The sequence below is a fragment of the Salmo salar genome, chromosome 13 (assembly GCF_965601325.2).
Source record: "Salmo salar chromosome 13, fSalSal1, whole genome shotgun sequence".
Classification (NCBI taxonomy): Eukaryota; Metazoa; Chordata; class Actinopteri; order Salmoniformes; family Salmonidae; genus Salmo; species Salmo salar.
The window spans coordinates 26,001,759-26,024,783 of record NC_138303.1 but is presented as its reverse complement, the minus strand read 5'-3'; the positions used below and the strand labels follow the sequence as shown (position 1 = coordinate 26,024,783).

At 42.2% G+C, this 23,025-nt stretch overlaps 1 protein-coding gene across 1 annotated transcript in view; it reads left to right on the top strand.

Moving 5' to 3' along the window:
- Positions 1-23,025, top strand: part of LOC106566735 (cadherin-4) — a 523,629-nt gene that overhangs the window by 442,904 nt on the left and 57,700 nt on the right. Inside the window, exon 9 of the mRNA XM_014135075.3 lies at positions 20,116-20,253. Coding sequence (XP_013990550.1) covers positions 20,116-20,253 — 138 coding nt within the window. The remainder of the gene's footprint in view (positions 1-20,115; positions 20,254-23,025) is intronic.

Genomic DNA, 23,025 nt, shown 5'->3' with positions numbered 1-23,025 from the left:
CCCGTGATGGCTGGGCAATGTACTTAGAATATTGCAAAAATGTGCTTTCACCAAAAAGCTATTTTAAAATCGGACATATCGAGTGCATAGAGGAGTTCTGTATCTATAATTCTTAAAATAATTGTTATGCTTTTTGTGAACGTTTATCGTGAGTAATTTAGTAAATTGTTAGCAAATTCCTCCGGAAGTTTGCGGGGGGTATGCTAGTTCTGAACGTCACATGCTAATGTAAAAACCTGTTTTTTGATATAAATATGAACTTGATTGAACAAAACATGCATGTATTGTATAACATAATGTCCTAGGTGTGTCATCTGATGAAGATCATCAAAGGTTAGTGCTGCATTTAGCTGTCTTCTGGGTTTTTATGACATTATATGCTAGCTTGAAAAATGGGTGTCTGATTATTTCTGGCTTGGTACTCTGCTGACATAATCTAATGTTTTGCTTTCGCTGTAAAGCCTTTTTGAAATCGGACAGTGTGGTTAGATAAAGGACAGTCTTGTCTTTAAAATGCTGTGAAATAGTCACATGTTTGAAAAATTGAAGTTTTTGAATTTTTGAGGAATTTGTAATTCGCGCCACGCCTATCATTGGATATTGGAGCAGGTGTTCCGCTAGCGGAACGTCTAGATGTAAGAGGTTATTAAGCAATCCTCCAGGACTGTTTCCAGGTATGGCCGTTTAGATTCGTGGTTAGTGGACATATTCCCCACAAAGTGGAGTGGTCGTTCGCAACGACGTGATGTGCCCTTTCTGTTCAAGGTGGAAGCAGATTGACTTTTCTGATTTTGAGTGGGCTTGGCTTTAACGAAGCGTTTTACCTTTTTCTTCGCAAGTTTTGTATCAGAGTCTACAGACAAAGCCCGGGGGCTTGTTTCTTGATCAAGCGGGCCCTGGATAGGGTCTTGAATGAGAGTGGGAGAAATTTGAACTTTAACGTCCTTGCTATGGGTGTTAATTTCTGCGGACCTGGTGTCCGGTAATTCCCCGTCTAGTCCTTGTGACTTATCTTTTACCCTTTTCTCAAATTGTTCTCGCTTTAGTTCTTCCCGTAGTGGGACTTCTGGAGAACATTGGTCTGCGTTTTGATCGTCCTTCAACCCTTTGTTACCCTTGTGCTCTGACACTTTGTGTGGGTTGGGTGCAGGAACGTAGCGAACAGGTCGATTGTAGCGGTAGTCGTTTTGAGGGCGACGTACTTTACAGTTATTTCGACCACGGCGGTTATTGGAATCATGGTTTCGTGGTAGAAACTGTTGTTGTGCGTCATCTCTCGACGCTCCAATACCTGATAATGCACCCTCTAACTGGAGTGAGTGCTCCTGGTCAAACTTCAAAACCGAGTGGTCAGGGCTCTTAGTGTTGCGAGCTTTTGATGCCTCAAAAGCTGTGCTTGCAAGCTCTCTGAGTTGTAAGATAGGCAAGCCAACGTGGGCTGCAAGGCCCAAGTAGGTAATGAAGGTGGGATACATGTTCGACAGAAACATTTGTTTGAATGGTAACAGCTCTTCCATTCCTGTTTCTGTGAGTAGGCCAAAGTAAGCTGAACGAAGCCTATGATAGAAAGCTTGTGGGTGTTCGTTCCGAGCTTGTTTGACCGTGTTAGCCAGTGAGCTATCGTGTTTGCGAGTCGCAGAACCACTGTATTCTAATTTCAAAGCTGTGGCAAGTTTAGCGTAGTCATTTAGCACGTGTTGCTGTTGTAGGCGAATGAACCTCGTCACGTGTCTATTCGACGTTCGCTTCAACAGGTAAACCCTGTCAGAACCCGTAGCATTCGGGTAGCCACCCAACGCGTCCTCTATGTCAGCTAGGAACGTCTCAGTATCGTTTGACTCCAATGCTTCCCACAGTTGTGTCAAGTTGGCTGGATGCCCATTGGATGGTGGACCATTCTAGATACACACAGGAAATTGTTGAGTGTGAAAAACCCAGCATCATTGCATTTCTTGACACACTCAAACCAGTGTGCCTGGCACTTTCTACCATACCCCATTCAAAGGCACTTAAATATTTTGTCTTGCCCATTGACCCTATGAATGGCACACATACACAATCCATGTCTCAATTGTTTCAATGCTTTCAATTGTTTCTCTTCATCTACACTGATTGAAGTGGATTTAACGGTTGACATCAATAAGGAATCATAGCTTTCACCTGGATTCTCCTGGTCAGTCTATGTCAGTGTATATTTGCATTTTATTTTTCAACTCACATAAGTCAGTCTTTGAGTCTTCAACTGTGTGTGGCTGTAGGTGGTCTGTCATGGGTGTCTGTCACTCCACGTCACGCTCTGCCCAGCATTTTCCAAGCCATCCCCCTGAGGTCACCTTGTTTATGGAGCTGTCACGTTATGACAACATCCTAACATCTTTGTTTACGTGACACGGATGTGCCTGTGACAACACCGTCAACGCCGTAAAGGGAATCTCTCTGCTGCATCACCTGATCTGTCACTGCTGACAGACCTATTAACAACACGTCAATGGAGCCTTCAGGTGTGTGTTTTAATGTCACATGCACAAGTACAGTGAAATGCCTTTCTTGCAAACTCAAAATCCAACAATGAATAATTACGAACAGTGTAATACTGGAAAAACACACGAGAAATAAGAAGATATATGAAGAACACAGTAAGTAAGTAAACATACTATATACATGGTCAGTTCCAATACCAGATCTACAATGTGCAGGGATACTGAAGTGATGGAGGTAGATATGTATAGGGGTAAGGTGACTAGGCATCATGATATAAGATAAACAGAGTAGCAGCAGCTTGTATGTGAATGGGTGTGCGTGTGTGTAGAGTCAGTATAAATGTATGTGCATATTATGTGTGAGTGAGCAGATGATGGACAGTGCAAAAATAAAATAAAAGGTCAATAAAGATACAAGGTTAACTCAGATAGTCTGTGTATTTATTTTGTTAGTTATTTATCAGTCTTATTGCTTGTGGATAGAAGCTGTTCAAGAGCTTGTTGGTACCGCTTGCCGTGCTGAAGCAGAGAGAATAGTCTATGGCTTGGGTGCCTGGAGTCTTTAACAAGTTTCCAGGCCTTAGTTCCACACTACCTGATACAGATGGCAGGGAGGTCGTGCTCCAGTGATGTACTGGGCTCTCTGCACCACCCTCTGTAGCACCATGTGATCGAGGGCGGTGCTATTGCCATACCTGGCAGTGATGCAACCAGTCAAGATGCTCTCAATGGTACAGCTGTAGAATTTGTTTTATATTTGAGGGCCCATGACAAAAAATCTACCTCGTAAGGGGAAATAGGTGCTGTTATGCCTTCTTCACACCTGTGTGTGTGTGTTTGGACCGCTTTAAGTCTTTCGTGATTTGGACGCCGAGGAACTTGACGCTCTCGACCTGCTCCACTGCAACCCCATCAATGTGGATGGGGGCGTGCTTGTTTCCTGTATGGGGGACAATGGTGTTGAACTATGAGCTGTAGTCATTGAACTAAATTCTCACGTAAGTATTACTCTTATCTAGGTGGGTGAGGGCAGTGTGGAGAACAATTGAGATTGTGTCATTGCATCAAACACAAACAATTGAGAATGTTTCTGTTTGTTAGTGTGTGTGTGTAGGGTTGGGTATGTTACCTTCTAAATGTAATCTGTTATAGTTACTAGTTACCTGTCTAAAATTGAAATCAGTCTCGTAACTTTTGGATTACCCAAACTCAGTAACTTAATCTGATTACTTTCCCCTTAAGAGGCATTAGAAGAAGACAAAATGAATATTACCAATTGAACAATATCTATTGCAGGATACATTTTATAGTTATAGTTTTACATAGCTGGCCATAAATGGACGTTGCATTTTACTCTATGGGTTGGTTATGTAGGCTTATTCTAACCCATTGCTTTCTACTACACAATAATAAAATAGGCTACTGTATATCTTGACATTAAAAACCAAAATCTGTCAGATTTCCAGTCATTGCAATTGATTGCATACCTTTTGATCTTCAAGAATAGGACTTGGAAATATACAGTGCCTTCGGAAAGTATGACTTTTTCCACATTTTGTTACGTTACAGCCTTATTCTAAAATTGATTTAAAAAAAAGTTTTTCCTCATCAATCTTCCCCCAATACCCCATAATAACAAAACAAAAACAGTTTTTTACATTTTATTTAGCAAATGTATAAAAAAAAAACTGAAATATCATGTCATGATGGTGGCCCTTTTTAGGTATAGCTAGTGGCTTCCCCTTCTCTCTCTCTTTCTCTTACACCCAGGTTCTGTTATCTCAGGTCGGAAATTCCTGGAGCAGACTCTCCCCCTGGCCATGCAGACAGAGACACATAGAGAGAACAAAGGATTTCACATGGTGAACTCCTAAATCCCCAAAATGAGGATTTGATACAAAATGTCCACTTTTGAGAAGGTGGGAATGGTCCGTGGACACTTAAGGGAAGGGTATGACGAGTGTGTTTCATTTGGTGACTTCAGAGAGGACAGGAAACACACATGACTATATCTCTGAATATGTACATTTCTCAATGATGGGGTTTGCATCTAATTCTTGTATAAAATGAATGAGTAAAGATGAAACTATTTGTGAAATGATATAATATGATGTTAAACCTTTAATGTGAAAGAATTGTATTCCCTTTAAAGAACTAAGTCATTGGCCCGCCCCCGTGAGCACAGACATGATCTGGCGTCATGGAACAGCCCTTTTCTACTTTTCTACTGTACAAATAAAAACCCCTCCTGAGGAAATCCTCTTCAGACCACGCGTACCTCGATGGACACCGAGGGGGCACAGGTTGAGTTCAGACCACAAAAACCTCAGTATAAGCTAAGGTTGTAATGGTTGTTGAATTCCTAACCATACCACGTGGAGCATTGGCTACACGGCGGGAAATGGTTCAACTCTATCGATCCTGACAGAATAAACTCTATCGATCCCGACTCTATCGATCGACTATCGATCCCCACAGAATAAGAGCAAATCTTAGATACTAATTACTAGTCTGCAGCTAGAAATTATGTCAACCTGGGATGCGAAGCCCGACAACCGCCAAAACATCTATTCTATAAGAACATTTCTGAAAGGTACTCTGAAGTATCCATTCTAACCACAAAAGACTGAACTTTCCAACAGGGGGAGGATTCCAACAGAGATCACGATGACACACTGGGCATAAATATATATTGATTGCAATTATTCCCGAATGAGTGAGCGTTCATGTGCTAGTCAACTGTGTAGTGACTCTTTTTGTCTTTCCCACCCTTCTCAGTCCACACCCACTTTCCTTTGTCCATCAAGCCGTCATATCGGCTTAGCCCACTAGGGAACCTCCCCTATCATTTCCTTGTAACCATATCTACCGTTTGTTTGTTTATACATTTCTGTGATTATTTAGTTAGTTAGTCAATAAATGATTAAGACAATTGTTGTATGGATTATTCATAGTAAAAGCTGGGTTTGTGCAGACAACCAACAGTTTACAATGTTTGGAATGAGACTAACGTGAGATAAGAATAATTAATTAACCTGTTGGCTATAGCCGTTCCGCTAGCGGTCTTCATCAGATGACACTCCTAGGACATCATGTTGCACAATACATATATGTTTTATTCGATAAAGTTCATATTTATATCCAAAAACAGCATTTTACATTGGCGCGTGATGTTCAGAAAATGTATTCCCACCAAAACGTCCGGTGAATGTGCACATCAATTTACAAAAATACTCATCATAAACATTGACAAAATACATAACAATTATTTTAAGAATTATAGACACAGTACTCCTTTATGCAACCGCTGTGTCAGATTTTAAAATAGCTTTTCGGCGAAAGCACATTTTTCAATATTCTGAGTACATAGCTCGCCATCAAAGCAAGCTATACAGACACCCGCCAAGTTCTGGGGTCACCTAAACTCAGAATTAGTATTATAAATATTCTCTTACCTTTGCTGGTCTTCATCAGAATGCACTCCCAGGACTGCTACTTCCACAAGAAATGTTGTTTTTGTTCGAAATAATCCATATTTATGTCCAAATACTTCTGTTTTGTTCATGCGTTCAGGTCACTATCCAAAGGCATAACGCGCGAGCACAATTCGAGACAAGAAAAGTCAAAATGTTCCATTACCGTTCTTAGAAGCATGTCAAACGTTGTTTACGATCAATCTTCATGGTATTTTTAACCTCTTACATCTAGACGTTCCTCTAGCGGAACACCTGCTCCAATATCCAATGATGGGCGTGGCGCGAAATACAAATTCCTCTAAAATCCGTAAACTTCAATTTTTCAAACATATGACTATTTTACAGCATTTTAAAGACAAGACTCTCGTTAATCTAACCACACTGTCCGATTTCAAAAAGGCTAAAAGCGAAAGCAAAACATTAGATTATGTCAGCAGAGTACCCAGCCAGAAATAATCAGACACCCATTTTTCAAGCTAGCATATAATGTCACAAAAAACAAAACCACAGCTAAATGCAGCACTAACCTTTGATGATCTTCATCAGATGACAACCCTAGGACATTATGTTATACAATGCATGCATGTTTTGTTCAATCAAGTTCATATTTATATCAAAAACCAGCTTTTTTACATTAGCATGTGACGTTCAGAACTAGCATACCCCCCCGCAAACATCCGGTGAATTTACTAAATTACTCACGATAAACGTTCACAAAAAACATAACAATTATTTTAAGAATTATAGATACAGAACTCCTCTATGCACTCGATATGTCCGATTTTAAAATAGCTTTTCGGTGAAAGCACATTTTGCAATATTCTCAGTAGATAGCCCAGCCATCACGGCTAGCCATTTAGACACCGACCAAGTTTAGCCCTGATCAAACTCCGATTTACTATTACAAAAGTTTCATTACCTTTGTTGTCTTCGTCAGAATGCACTCCCAGGACTGCTACTTCAATAACAAATGTTGGTTTGGTCCAAAATAATCCATCGTTATATCCAAATTGCGGCGTTTTGTTCGTGCGTTCCAAGACACTATCCGAAATGGTAAATCAGGGTCGCGAGCATGGCGCAATTCGTGACAAAAGATTTCTAAATATTCCATTACCGTACTTCGAAGCATGTCAACCGCTGTTTAAAATCCATTTTTATGCCATTTTTCTCGTAAAAAAGCGATAATATTCCGACCGGGAATCTCCGTTTAACTAAACAGAGGAAAGAAAACAAAGCTTTCGGTCGACACGGGCACGAGCCTGAGTCTCACAGTACTGTAACCAGCCACTATCCAAACGCGCTACTTTGTTTCAGCCAGAGCCTGCAAAGCCACGATTCAGCATTTTGCCGCCTTCTGAGAGTCCATGTGAGCCGTAGAAAGTGTCACGTAAGAGCAGAGATCCCCTGTAATAGATAGAGATAATCAACAAGGCCAAGAAATGGTCAGACAGGGTACTTCCTGTACAGAATCTTCTCAGGTTTTGGCCTGCCAAATGAGTTCTGTTATACTCACAGACACCATTCAAACAGTTTTAGAAACTTTGGAGTGTTTTCTATTCAAAGCTAATAATTATATGCATATTCTAGTTTCTGGGCAGGAGTACTAATCAGATTAAATCGGGTAAGTTTTTTATCCGTCCGTGAAAATACTGCCCCCTAGCCATAACAGGTTAACATAAAAATGCGATAATATTCCAACCGGACAATAGCATATTCATTCAAGAAGAAAAATAAGGAAAGGCGCGCTCACGGGATCGCGCATTACCAATCCCTTTGTCCCCAGGCAGTCCACTCATTGACTGATCTCTTTTTCTCTGCCCGGTTACAGGAGACGGATGAAAAAACTTTCTGAAGGCTTTTGACAGCCAATTGAAGCCTTAGGAAGTGCAACGTGACCCCACAAACACTGTAGTTTCGAATGGGATTAGAAAGAAGAACTACAATTCTCAGATCTCCCACTTCCTGGTTGAATTTTTCTCAGGTTTTTGCCTGCCATATGAGTTCTGTTATACTCACAGACACCATCCAAACAATTTTAGAAACTTCAGAGTGTTTTCTATCCATATCTACTAATAATATGCATATTGTAGTTTCTGGGCCAGAGTAGTAACCAGTTTAATTTGGGTACGTTTTTCATCTGGCCGTGAAAATACTGCCCCCTATAGCGAAGAAGTTTTTTAATTAGAAGACTAATTGATCAGATATTAAAATATCTGAAGAGTTATATTAGGAAAATTATAACTTTGTAATCTGAAGATTTTCCTTGGTGCCCCGACTTCCTAGTTAATTACATTTACATGATTAGTTTAATCACGTAATAATAATTACAGAGAATTGATTTGATAAAATAACAGTCTTCACTTTAATGATGCCAAAGACACGACAATCACATTTACATAACAACTCAGACCCTTTACTCAGTACTTTGTTGGAGCATCTTCGTCAGCGATTACAGCACGATTCTTCTTGGGTATGACGCTACAAGCTTGGCACACCTTTATTTGGGGAGTTTTTCCCATTCTTCTCTGCAGATCCTCTCAAGCTCTGTCAGATTGGGTGGGGAGCGTTGCTGCACAGCTATTTTCAGGTCTCTCCCGAGATGTTCGATCGGGTTCAAGTCCGGGCTCTGGCTTCTGTCTGGCCACTCTACCATAAAAGCCTGATTAGTGGAGTGCTGCAGAGATGGTTGTCCTTCTGGAAGGTTCTCCCATCACCACAGAGAAACTCTGGAGCTCTGTCAGAGTGACCATCGGGTTCTTGGTCACCTCCCTGATTGCGCAGTTTGGCCAGGCAGCCAGGTCTAGGAAGAGTCTTGGTGGTTCCAAACTTCTTCCATTTAAGAAGGATGGAGGCCACTGTGTTCTTGTGGACCTTCAATGCTGCAGAAATGTTTTGGTACCCTTCCCCTTCATTTTTGTTGGTGACACTTATATTTAGATCATTTGCAGCTGTCTATAAAGTGTGCGAGTTTGAGCATATCTACGTAGTCCTATATGGAGAAAAATAATGTATCAGCACAAATTAAATTGATCAATAAAAGCCCCACTCATGGTCTACCTAAATTAAACTTGTTTTTGACTGTATGGAACACAATACCACAGAGGAGTTTAGAAGGGAGCTCCTATACAGCTGTTGCAAGAGAACAGTGGTTGCAAAAACAATGATTGATAGGCATGTTAAACTTTTTAAATTCAACCGTTATTGGGTTAAAATATACATATACATTTGTGAACAGCCATCCACAACAACCACAATCTGTAAGACCCAAATAGCTAAATGAGAAAGCAGCAGTGTGACTCACATCAATGCGCTATGTAGATATCAATAATAAGTGACATCCGTATCGCCTGTAGGCTACACCACTGCTGTCGTCCTTACCTCCAAGCCTTTATTCAAGTTGGATAATCTTTGGATGCCAACAGCAGTCGCGACATTGGAAGACATAGCTTGGACTTTAGCCTATAAAAGCCTATTCCTGCTTTAGAAAATACTATATCATACACTGCAGTTGAGGAACAATGGGAAAGTTAATCTGCTTTAAAACTTGATGAACTTGTAACCCCACGTTTGAGAAAATGGCCCGTGAATGTTTTGGTACACCTACTGGAGAGCTCTTCTTTGTCTACACCTATTCAGCATCATTCACACCCATTTCTTTAAGGATTCGCTTGTGAGGCCATGTGCTAAACAGAGTGAGTAAGGTAGTGTAATAAACAACCAAAGATTTCAAGACTAAAAGTGGTGAAAGTATTACTAAAAAGTAGTAGAATACAGAATGTGTAAACGGCAGAGTGAAATGGTTACTTACATAGAGGAGTCTTTTGTTTAGACGTGTAGCTAGCTAGCTAGCTAAAGAATGAACCATAATCCCAAACCATACTACCATGCACTATGCATGAATCTGCAGGTAGCTAAAGCTAACCAACTAACTTCAATGTTAGCTAGCTAGCTAACAATAGGCTATAACTAGCAATGCAAATGACTTTGTGAGATACAAATAATATTACTACACAGATCATACACATAACATTAGCTAGTAAGCCAGCCAGCTAACATTAGCTAGCTAGCTAACAGTATGCTTTAACTTGCAATGAAAGTAACTTTCTGACAAAATTAGAAATGTCTAATATCGGAAATTGTAGCTAGACTTTTACCTGTACACATGGATTAACACTTCTCCCTCACTGTCATGAAGGCCATGGTTGCCCTTAATTTGCAGATTTAATCCGGAGACAGGTGTTTTATACAACAGCCTTCTGTATTCTCTTTTCAACTCCCTCCGCATTTGCAATCATATTCTGCTTCCACCGGGCATTCCACTGATTTCAAAACTCGGTCAAATTATTCAGTGACAACAACACTGTTGATTGCTGTTTCTTCCCCATCACTGTCATCAAGTTCAATGAAAATGTTTTAACCTAAATCAGGGATTTCCTCATCTATTAATTTTCAAAGTCAGAGAGAATCAGCATGGCACGATCGTCCTCCAGAAACTTGTCCATCACAACTTTTTCCCACTGATCTTTGTCGATAGCACCTGTTAAATTCAGGGCATCAATGTTGAGAGTAGTAGTAACAGTTTTGCAGTTCTTAATGATAAAAAAAATGTGGTAGCAAGGATTATCTATACATATTGAGCAGCTCATGTTATAGACAGAAGCAAGCTACATGGGAGACCAATCAAACTTGTCATTGTCGTTCTGAAAAAGTATAAACACAAAAATGACAGGCTGCATGACATCAACATCCTGGGGGACCAAAATAGCATAACTGGTGCATTTTAACACCAATAAACCCAAATTTTTCTGAAAATGTAACTAGCTAGACTCCCTTACCCGTATACATGGATGAACGCTTCTCCCTCTCTGTCACGGATGCCTTAGTTTGAAGATGTAATCCAGACAAGTGTTTCATACAACAGCCTTCTGTGTTCTCTTTCAGACTCCTTCCACATTTGTAATCAAACACCTGAATTTTCTCCATCTATCATACTCTGCTTCCACCGGGCGTTCCACTGATTTCAAAACTCGGTCCTCCAGAAAGTGGAGAGCCTTAGCAACACTTGTGCAGTTCTTTATGGTATCTTTCAAAAAAGCCACTTTACAAGATTCAAAAGGCACTCGCACATCTGAGCAATCTTGTTACAGGTGCATGGCAACGGCCCGAGTTACACCAGGAACGCACAATCCCTCCATCAGTGCTCAGACTGTCCGCAATAGGCTGAGAGAGGCTGGACTGATGTTTGGTAGCACTTATTTATTTTTCCTTTGCCTCCAACCCCTTTCCATACGTGGAACGGATGTGGGTGGGGCTAGGTCTACATAGAGGTGCTGTTTTCAGAAAATTCACAAAAGCTCTGACGAAGGCCGTTAGGCCGATACGTAAGCTTATTAAATATCAGTGATACTATCAAGAACAGTGTGCGGTTTCCTTTTTTCCCTTCAAAAAAGCCACTTTAGAAAGGATGACCTACTGTACACATACTAAGCATCTCATGTTATAGACAGAAGCGTGCTACATGGCAGTCCAATCCGAACCCATCTCTCGGCATGTGCAGCCCAACCATTATCTCAGCCAATCATGGCTAGCGGGAAGGTTTTTCCATGGCTAAACCAACTAGACTCGTAATTTAACAATTGTATTCGTATTTACAGATGGCATACAAGTTTGCTATTAAGGCACATGAAAGTTTACATAATCCCGAAGGCATTTCTGCCCCCCAAAAATGTTTAGTGACTTGCGACATACGCCTAGCTTCCTGGAACAGGTCACAATTATACCCAGCTTAGGTCTCCAGCTATGTATTTGGTTTGCTAACTTGCTAGCTAAGTGGCTAGATGTCAAGATAAAGCTTCTTGGTTACAGCAGAGACATTCAATCCCCTCCTTCATCAAGTTCCCTATTGACTAAATAGTTTTGTTCGTCAAATAAAAATAATAATAATACCTAGTAATACCATATACCCCGGTATGGTACAGAGATGGTGTCATGGTATGACAATCTGGATACCGCCCAACCCTAGTGTATGTGTGTGGGGGGGGGGGGGGGGGGGAGACAACACCCTTGACACCTATCAAACATATACAAACAAACACACACAGTGAAGTATAGAGAGAAGGAAGAGAAAGAGAGGCAGAGGAAAGCATGTTTGGTCACAGAAAAGACTGAAGGAGGAAGAAAAGATGATGAGAGACATTGAAAGAGAAAATAAAGTAATGGAGGAATGAGAGATAATATAGTGATACGGAGAGGTAACAATATGACAGACACACAAGGAAGGGAGGGAGGCAGGGAGGGAGGGAAGGAGGGAGGGAGGGAGGGATGGATGGAGGGATAGAAAATAAGAGGTAAATTGATGGAGACAGAGGAAAACATTTTAGCTGAACCTCTGCTTGCTGTTCCAGCTCTGTCTTATCTGGAGACTGCTTATCTGACCTGACTCATTCCCAATGTTGGGCTAAAGCTAACACACACACACACACGCACGCACGCACACACGCACACACACACACACGCACGCACACACGCACACACACACACACACACACACACACACACACACACACACACACACACACACACACACACACACACACACCACTGTAAATAAGATCACACTGAAATGCACACAACATTCTCTCTTTCTTTTGCACAAACACACAATATCTCTGTTGAAGCACACAAATGTATGTACGCCAGAAAGTTTCCTCCATCACTCCTATAGAGAACAGATAAAAAAGCCCTTACCCTTGCAGAAATCTGAGTGCATAAAACATAAACATAAACACTTAACAGACCAGGAGGGAGGGAGGGAGGGAGGGAGAGAGAGAGAGAGAGAGAGAGAGAGAGAGAGAGAGAGAGAGAGAGAGAGAGAGAGAGAGAGAAAGTGGTACTGCCGTTGCTGTTACTAGCCCAGTTTTCAGAGTTATGCTAGAGTCCCATAAGGTCTCTCTTTCTGCCTCTCCTCAAGAGAGACTTGCATAAAGCGGGGTTTCTCTAAGAAGCCAGATGTCTAAGTGTGCCCCCTCTCACCCCTCTTTCATCTATCGCTTTCTCCCCTGACTCCTCTCTCCTACAACACACATGCCTTTCAACACTTTCTCTTCTTCCTCAATCTTTATACTGCTCTTCTTATCCTTAGCTGTCGCTTTCCTTCTTGATTGTTTTTACCTGTAGACTTCTCAGATACAAGCCTCTGGGCCTTTTCTCTTTCCCTTTGTTTCCCCCTGGTCTATGAAGTGTAGACTCAGTGACAGCAGCTCTGTAGAGTTAGTACATTACAGTACAGTGAAGTGTAATATGTAATGGTGAATTGTTTTAGAGGTTCCGTGGTGCTCTACATAATTATTGACTTGTCTAAGTAGTGGGCCTGGTGTAAACACTGTAGATCAACACTGATGAGGCTGTCAGGCTAGCTAGTGCCCCTAGACAACATGTTAAGAAAATAAAGAGGAAGCATGTGTGTTTATGTTGGAGGGTGTGTGTGTGCATGTATGCATGTGTATGTGCACGCTTGTGTGTTCATGTGGCTGAGCATCTGTGTGTGCATGTGTGGATGTCACTGTGTGTGTGTGTCAGTGCATGTGAATGTGTGTGTGGTTATGGAAGGTTGAGAGGCTGCTGCTGAGCTAAGCTGTCTAATCCTCCTGATTTGGAGTCACAGTCTAATTGGGATATTTACTCAGTAATTAGCAGGTGAGGGAGACACTGGGAGTGTAATTGGGAATTCCAGGGAAGAGACATATTATCCTGACAGGTCCCGTCCCCCCGCCCCCCGCCCCCCGTCTGTCTGTCTGTCTGTCTGTCTGTCTGTCTGTCTGTCTGTCTGTCTGTCTGTCTGTCTGTCTGTCTGTCTGTCTGTCTGTCTGTCTGTCTGTCTGTCTGTCTGTCTGTCTGTCTGTCTGTCTGCCTGCCTGCCTGCCTGCGCTGTCTGCCTGCCTGCCTGCCTGCCTGCCTGCTGTCTGTAGCCCATTAACAGCAGTCTGGTACAGGTGGAAGAGAGGGAGGGACACACACATACACACAAACAAACAAACACTTTTCACAACAACACATGTACATACCGTTATAATCAAATCTCTATGAATATTTCAGCATTCTAAGGGTTGGTTGCAGCACCATGGACAGCTCAGCAAAGTGGCACAGCTGTTGTGGTTTCCCTTGGTCCTATACAAACTACATGACCAAAAGTATGCAGACAACTGCACGTAAAACATCTCATTTCTTCTAATTATGGGCACTAATATGGAGTTGGTCCCCTCTTTGCTGCTATAACTTCTGGGAAGGCTTTTCACTGGAAGTTGGAACATTGCTGCGGGGACTTGCTTCTTTTCAGTGATTAGGCCTGGCTCGCAGTCGGCATTCCAATTCATCCCAAAGGTGTTCGATGGGGTTGAGGTCAGAGCTCTGTGCAGGCCAGTCAAGTTCTTCCACACCGATCTTGACAGAGGGACATTGTCATGCTGAAACAGAAAAGGGCCTTCCCCAAACCGTTGCCACAAAGTTGGAAGCACAGAATTGTCTAGAATGTCATTGTATGCTGTAGCATTAAGATTTCCCTTCACTGGAACTAAGGGGCCTAACCCGAACCATGAAAGATGATTCCTCCTCCACTATGTCTAATCACTCTGACATCAATGCAAATGTAATTGAAAAGGAGTGCCCATTAGCTCATGGTGTACAACATTCCTATAGGCTATGCAATTGCATGAGAAAACAGTTTTGATGGCCTCTATTAAAAAGAGGAGAATCCCATAAGCTTTCTATAGGCTGGGCCTGCTATATTTATTTATCAACTTTCCTAATATTAAGCACATTGCTTTGCTTTACAACATGAGTATAGCCTACTTGGCTGGCATGAAAATGAACCATGGGAAAAGCGTACTCCATTCGCTATTTAAGTGCATAGTCCTCCATTCGCTATTTAAGTGCATAGATTACATGTATTTTTTCCCCATGCCCCTGTTCCGAGACAGGTGTATGATAATGGTTCATTTTAAGTCAAAACAAAGATATATTATTTACTATATGTAAAGATAAAATTAAATTAAGAATAGTCTGATGGGGCCTCCTGAGTGGCGCAGCTGTCTAAGTCACTGCATCTCAGTGTTGCGGCATCACTACAGCCTGGGGTTCGATCCCAAGCTGTGTCACAACGGGTTGGGACCGGGAGTCCCATAGGGCGGCGCACAATTGGCCCAGTGTCGTCCAGGTTAGGTAAGGGTTTGGCCGGGGGAGCTCTACTTGGCTCATCACGCTCTAGCAACTCCATGTGGTGGGCCGGGCCGCTGTAGGCTAATTTCGGTCATCAGTTGAACGGTGTTTCCTGCCCTGTGCAACTAGGTCCTGGACTTCCTGACAGGGCGCCCCCAGGTGGTGAAGATAGGAAACAACACCTTCACTACGCTGATCCTCAACAGAGGGGCCCCACAAAGGTGTGTGCTCAGCCCCCTCCTGTACTCCCTGTTCACCCATGACTGCGTGGCCACGCATGCCTCCAACTCAATCATCAAATTTACAAGCGACACAACAGTTGTAGGCCTGATTATCAACAATAACGAGACAGCCTACAGGGAGGAGGTGAGGGCTCTGGTGGAATGGTGCCAGGAAAATAACCTCTCCCTCAACGTCAACAAAACGAAGGATTTAGACTTGATAGTGGACTTCACGAGACAACAGAGAGCGCACGCTCTATATTGATATATCCATATCAACGGGATCGCAGTGGAGAAGGTGAAAGCTTCAAGTTCCTCGGCATACACATCAATGACAATCATAAATGGTCCACCCACACAGATGGTGGTGAAACAGCACCTCTTCAACCTCAGGAGGCTGAAGAAATTAGGCTTGGCCCCTAAGACCCTCACAAACTTTTACATATGTACAATTTAGATGTATCACAGCCCGGTACGGCAACTGCACCACCGCAACCTGTTCACCACGCTATCATCCAGAAGGCGAGGTCAGTACAGGTGCATCAAATCTGGGACCAAAAGACTGAAAAACAGCTTCTATATCAAGGCCATCAGATTGTTAAATAGCCATCACTCACAACTGCGAACTGGCTGCTGCCCTATGTACATAGACATGGAATCACTGGTCACTTTAAATGGAACTGGTCACTTTAAAGTGACACACCGCCCCAGACCATGACGGACCCTCCATCTCCAAATCGATCCTGCTCCAGAGTACAGGCCTCAATGTAACGCTCATTCCTTCGACGATAAACACGAATCCGACCATCACCCCTGGTGAGACAAAACCGCGACTCGTCAGTGAAGAGCACTTTTTGCCCGTCCTGTCTGGTCCAGCGACGGTGTGTTTGTGCCCATAGGCGACATTGTTGCCAGTGATGTCTGGTGAGGACCTGCCTTACAACAGGCCTACTACAAGCCCTCAGTCCAGCCTCTCTCAGCCTATTGCGGACAGTCTGAGCACTGATGGAGGGATTGTGCGTTCCTGGTGTAACTCGGGCCGTTGTTGTTGCCATCCGGTACCTGTCCCGCAGGTGTGATGTTCGAATGTACCGATTCTGTCCAGGTGTTGTTACACGTGGTCTGCCACTGCTAGGACAATCAGCTGTCCATCCTGTCTCCCTGTAGCGCTGTCTTAGGCGTCTCACTGTACGGACATTGCAATTTATTACCCTGGCCACATCTGCAGTCCTCATGCCTCTTGAGGCATGCCTAAGGCACGTTCACGCAGATGAGCAGGGACCCTGGGCATCTTTCTTTTGGTGTTTTTCAGAGTCAGTAGAAAGACCTCTTTAGTGTCCTAAGTTTTCATAACTGTGACCTTAATTGCCTACCGTCTGTAAGCTGTTAGTGTCTTAGCGACCGTTCCACAGGTGCATGTTCATTAATTGTATATGGTTCTTCAGGATAGGGTCTATTTTTCTCAATTTCCGCCTGACTGACATGCCCAAAGTAAACTGCCTGTTGCTCAGACCCTGAATTCAGGATATGCATATAATTGATACCATTGGAAAACACTTGAGTTTGTAGAAATGTTAAAATAATGTTTGAGAGTATAACACAATAGATATGGTAGGAGAAAATCCAAATAAAAACCAACCGGAAATCTTTTTTTTTTGAGAGCACATGCTCTTCCAATGGAACATTTTGGGAAAAAATTTAATCTAGCTCCCGTTATGCAATTCCTATGGCTTCCACTGTATGTCAGTAGTCTTTGTTCAAGGTTTCAGGCTTGTTTCTTCCCAAATGAGGAAGAATAACGAGATTTGATACAGGGACACAGACTTAGAAATCAGTGTATGCGCACGCAATGAAGAGGACACGCGCCTGCTAATATCGTTTTCCTATTGAACATGCTTCTTTCCGTATGAAATGTTTTAGTTTAATTACATTTTAGGGTATCTGAGGATTAAATAAAAACGTATTTTGACTTGTTTTAACAGTTTAGCAGTAGCTTTTTGGATTCCTTTCTCTGCATGTTGAATGAGTGGATTACTCAAATCGATGGCGCCAACTAAACTGACTTTTTGGGATATAAAGAAGGATTTTATCTAATAAAACGACACGACATGTTGTAGCTGGGACCCTTTGGATGACAAATCAGAGGAAGATTTTCAAAAAGTAAGTGAATATTTAATCACTATTTGTGAATTTATTAAACCTGTGCTGGTGGAAAAATATTTTGATGTGGGGTGCCATCCTCATACAATCGCATGGAATGCTTTCGCTGTAATGCCTACTGTAAATCGGACAGTACAGTTACATTAACAAGAATTTAAGCTTTTAACCAATATAAGACACTTGTATGTACATAAATGTTTAATATCCATAATTTTTATGATTATTTACTTGAATTGCGCGCTCTCTAGTTTCACCGGAAGTTGTCCCGTTAGCGGGACGCCTAGCCTTAGGTTCATTGAACAAACATGGGGAACAGAGTTTAAACCCTTTACAATGAAGATCTGTGAAGTTATTTGGATTTTTACTAATTATCTTTGAAAGACAGGGTCCTGAAAAAGGGACGTTTATTTTTTGCTGAGTTTATTTATATATTTCTTAATTCTGTTATTTTACTTTTAGATTTGTGTGTATAGTTGTGAATAGTTAGATACTACTGCACTGTTGGAGCTAGGAACACAAGCATTTTGCTACACCCGCAATAACATCTGCCAAATATGTGTATGTGACCAATAAAATTTGATTTGATTTCATTCACTTGTAGCCTAATTCTTAGGTGAAATACCTGTGAAAAGGACCTGATCACGTGACGGGCATTGGCTACATCTGAGAGAGCCATGTGAGTGAGAGGTGCTTCGGAGCACCGCAGACGGGAGAAGGGAATTATAATTTGTTTATTATATTCAACCCAAGGGCACAATGGCCACTTTGGCCACAAAAGGCATGGATTTTTTTAGGGTGCATTATGGCCACACAAGGGGGATGCTGCCGGGAAATTTGAGGCCTGGTGAGGATATTATCAAGTGCTCGTCAAATTGTGAATTAGAGACTGATAAAATGTGTGCAGCTTGCAACTTTTTTCAAATCATCATTGGAGTTCCATCATGCAGCCGTAGAATGTATTAAACATCAAAACATATAGCCCAACGTTTGTATCACAAATAAAGTTGCATAAATAACTCTAAATTAAGCATATAGGAGGATCAGTTTTGTTGTTAACCGCTCAACACAGAATAGCCACGTGTGCACTTTCTTTGAAAACGTTTGAAGAAAATATCCTTTCTATTTTATTAAGCTGTGTTCAATTGTGTTCTTCATTATATCAAATAATTTAAAAGATTGCCACAGAATTCTAAGCAAATCTTGTCTGCTAAATTAACTAGTGTAGCCATATCAGGGCCTAACATAAGGACAACTCAGAGTTTGCTATTCTGTCCATCCGAAATAGACTACATTTTCTTCATATCATATTTCTTTAGACCTGTCTAAATATATAATGGATTTATTGTGATGGTGTAGATGGATTACATTAGACTTTCTAAAATGGAGATGTTCCAAAGGTCTGCATCAGTGGCTTGTAGGCTACAGTATGTGTGGAAGCCAGGAGATGCTAAACGTGTTTATGCTAATTAACGGTCAATTACCGTGAGACCTGCAGTAATTTGCTTGACAATTACCAGCTGACAAAATGTCATGACCGGCACAGCCCTACACACAGCTCCAAGAACCATTTCACCACAGTGTTCCTTTTCAAAGTGCCTGGGCTCCCATTAAGGTGAGTGATGGGGCCCGGGATAGGGGCTAAGGTACAGGTGTAAGGTGTAGAGTAGGAAGAACAGGGGAGGGGACAGCCAGGGGAGGGGATAAACGAATCCCTTTGCTTCTAATTACGTCAGACAGACAGACAGACAGACCAGCCCACACTGGCAAAGCTGTCACCAGGCTCAAGGTTTGTTGCTGAGGAGAGAACCATGGGTGTAGATGCAACCTAACGTGTGTGAGAGAGAGACAAAATGTCTGGTGTGTAAAATGGATTATTGTTTCTGCACAACCTAAAGAAAATTATACATTGACCTCCTTGTACTCATTATGCAATTGTTTATACATTGAGTACACAAAACATTAGGAACAACTTCCTAATATTGAGTTGCACCATCCCCTATTGCCCTAAGAACCGCCTCAATTCGTCGGGACATGGACTCTACAAGGTGTCCAGCGTTCCACAGGGATGCTGGCCGATGTTGACTCCAATGCTTCCCACAGTTGCGTCAAGTTGGCTGGATTTCCTTTAGGTGGTGGACCATTCTTGATACACACAGGAAACCCAGCAGCGTTGCAGTTCTTGTCACACTCAAACTGGTTTGCCTGGCACCTACTACCATACCCCATTCAAAGGCACTTAAATCTTTTGTCTTGCTCATTCACCCTGTGAATGGCACACATACACAATTAATGTGTCAATTGTCTCAAGGCTTAAAATTTATTATTTAAACTGTCTCCTTAACTTCCTCTACACTGATTGAAGAGGATTTAACAAGTGACATCAATAAGGGATCATAGATTTCACCTGGATTCACCTGGTCAGTCTATGTCATGGAAAGAGTCCCTAATGTTTTGTACACTCGGTGTATTTGACCATTGAGTGCTTTGTTTGACTCTGTGTATGTTTGATCACTGGTTGCTCTGCTTAACTGTTTATATTCTTCTCTCTGTGTGTTTGTCTTGTAGAAAGTGTCCCAGTACAGCATCATCGTCCAGGCCACGGACATGGAGGGCAACCTAAACTTTGGCCTGTCCAACACGGCCACCGCCATCATCTCTGTCACAGATATCAATGACAATCCACCCGAGCTCACCTCCAGAACTGTGAGTGGATGGAGGAGAGAGAGAGGAGAGGAACATGGAGGGGGAGGGAAAGGGAAGGGGCAAGATGGGGAAGGTATGGGAGATGGAGGAGTGGAAGTCAGGGAGAAGGGTAGAAGATGAGAGGGATGAGGAGAGCGGGAGAGGGGAAGGGGTGAAACACAGCCCTTGCATCATCTCAGAGAAAGCACACACACCTGACCTGAGTGATATAAATGCCCAATCTTCAGCTTTCATCACCCAGAAAACAATAGCAAGTAGACCTACTTATGATAATAGTGGTGATAATGGTTATGAGGATGATCCTTAACGTATATAAAAGAAAAGGTCATTCCTGGAGGCACAAGACCAAATCAAAGTAAAGAATGAAGTGTGTGATCAAACGGCATGGAGACTAGCACACATTGCTGCCAACATATCCATACATCTTCTGGTTACCCGGGGAATGTTGATTGTTATAGTTCCCCCAGCAGTGATGAGTACCTCTTAACCAAGCCTGGTCTCAAAAAGTGCATGCACACGCACACACCAAAGAGACAGACACACACACAGTCGTACCCTGGAGGCACTATGCTGTCAGACATAGTAAATGTGTGGAGGGTGAAGGGAGGGATGCAGGGATAGGGGAGGTGGGGTGGGGTGAGGAGGGGTGGAGGTGGGAGGTGGGGGGAGGCAAGGAGTAGAAGCAGTATTCCTGATAGTTGGGAACTGAGAAAACTCCAAAAGTTATTTGTTATCCAGATGGCTGGAATGGGTAGGATGGCTAAAAGAGTAATGGAGGGTTAGCTGAGAGGAAACAGTAAGTAAGGGGATTTTCTGGCACTAATTTCTACAGCGAGGTGCTTGACACAATGGTGTATAGGGAGCAATGATTCTGTGTTACTTTGTTGGAGCGTGTGAGGGTGTGTATAGCAGAGGAGGGGTATACTTCAGACCTTTTAAGTTATTTATGTGTAAGCAATTAAGAAGATAACTCATCTTATGGTTGTAAGCAAAGATATGTCAGGACATGAGCTGAATTGGAATCTGGGTCCTGGGTATGTGTGACAGGTACAACACAGTGCAGGTGGTAATAGTTTGTATATGAGTTAACTTATATGCCTTATGTGGCAAACACAATGAAATATCCCTCTCACACCCCATCAGCTAGAGAAGGTGAGGTGGGAAAGAGAGAAAGAGAGAGAGAGAGAAGCTTTAGCGTTGATCTGAGATTGTTGTAAAATTTGGGGACAGGCCCTTGAGAATGTGTAGTCGTGTGTGTGTGTGTGTGTGTGTGTGTGTGTGTGTGTGTGTGTGTGTGTGTGTGTGTGTGTGTGTGTGTGTGTGTGTGTGTGTGTGTGTGTGTGTGTGTGTGTGTGTGTGTGTGTGTGTGAGAGAGAGAGAGAGAGTCTGTCTCATTAACCCTGTGTCAGTCATTAAGGCGTGCTGAGCCCTCCGGTGGCCCAGGGGGTGATCTGAGCTGATTAATTCAGCTGTTTATCAGCGCTCCAGTGCAACAGGAAACAGCTTATTCAGGTGAAGAGCTTCACGGTACAATCATTAGGAGAGCACTGAGAGGTGAGGAAGAAGGGGAGGAACGAAGGACATTTAGCAAGAGAGAGGGAGATGGGGAGAGAGCAGGGAAGACAGGGATATAAGAAAGGTAAGAGACAGAAGTGAGAGGAAAGAAAGGGACATCAGAAAGATGACCTAACAGTATAGATTATGATGCTTCACACATACAGTGTCTTCAGAAAGTACTCTATTCTCACCCCTTGACTTTTTCCACATTTTGTTGTGTTACAAAGTGGGATTAAAATGGATTTAATTAAAACATTTTGTCAACGATCTACACAAACTTCACTGTATTGTTAAAGTGGAAAAATTTTGAACAATTGTAAAACATTTATAAAAATTAAACACTAAAATATCAATACATGTAAGAATCACCATTGGCAGCTATTACAACTGTAAGTCTTTCTGGGTAAGTCTCTAAGAGCTTTGCACACATGGATTGTACAATATTTGCATCTTATTATTTTTGTACTTCTTCAAGCTCCGTCAAGTTGGTTGTTGATCAATACTAGACAGCTATTTTCAAGTCTTTCTGTAGATTTTCAAGCCGATTTAAGTCAAAACTCTAACTAGGCTACTCAGGAACATTCAATGTCGTCTTGGTAAGCAACTCCAGTGCACTGTATTTTTGGCCTGTTGTTTTAGGTTATTGTCCTGCTGAAAGGTGAATTTGTCTCTTAGTGTCTGGTGGAAAGCAGACTGAACCAGGTTTTCCCTAGGATTTTGCTTGTGCTTAGCTCTAGTCTTTTTATCATAAACTCCCTAGTCCTTGCCAATGAGATGCATTCCCATAACATAATGAAGCTACCACCATGCTTTAAAATATGAAGAGTGGTACTCAGTGATGTGTTGTGTTTGCCTCAAATATAACACTTTGTATTCAGGACATAAAGTACATTTCTTTGCCACATTCTTTGCAGTTTTACTTTAATGCCTTATTGCAAACATGATGCATGTTTTGGAATATTTGTATTCTGTACAGGCATCCTTATTTTTACTCTGTCAACTAGGTTAGTATTGTGGAGTAACTACAGTACATTGTTGTTCCATCCTAAGTTTTTTCCTATCACAGCCATTAAACTCTGTAACTGTTTTCAAGTTACAATTGGCCTCATGGTGAAAACATCTGAGTTAGCAACTGAGTTAGGAAGGAGGCCTGTATCTTTGTAGTGACTGGGTGTATTGATACAGCATCCAAAGTGTAATTAATAACTTCACCAT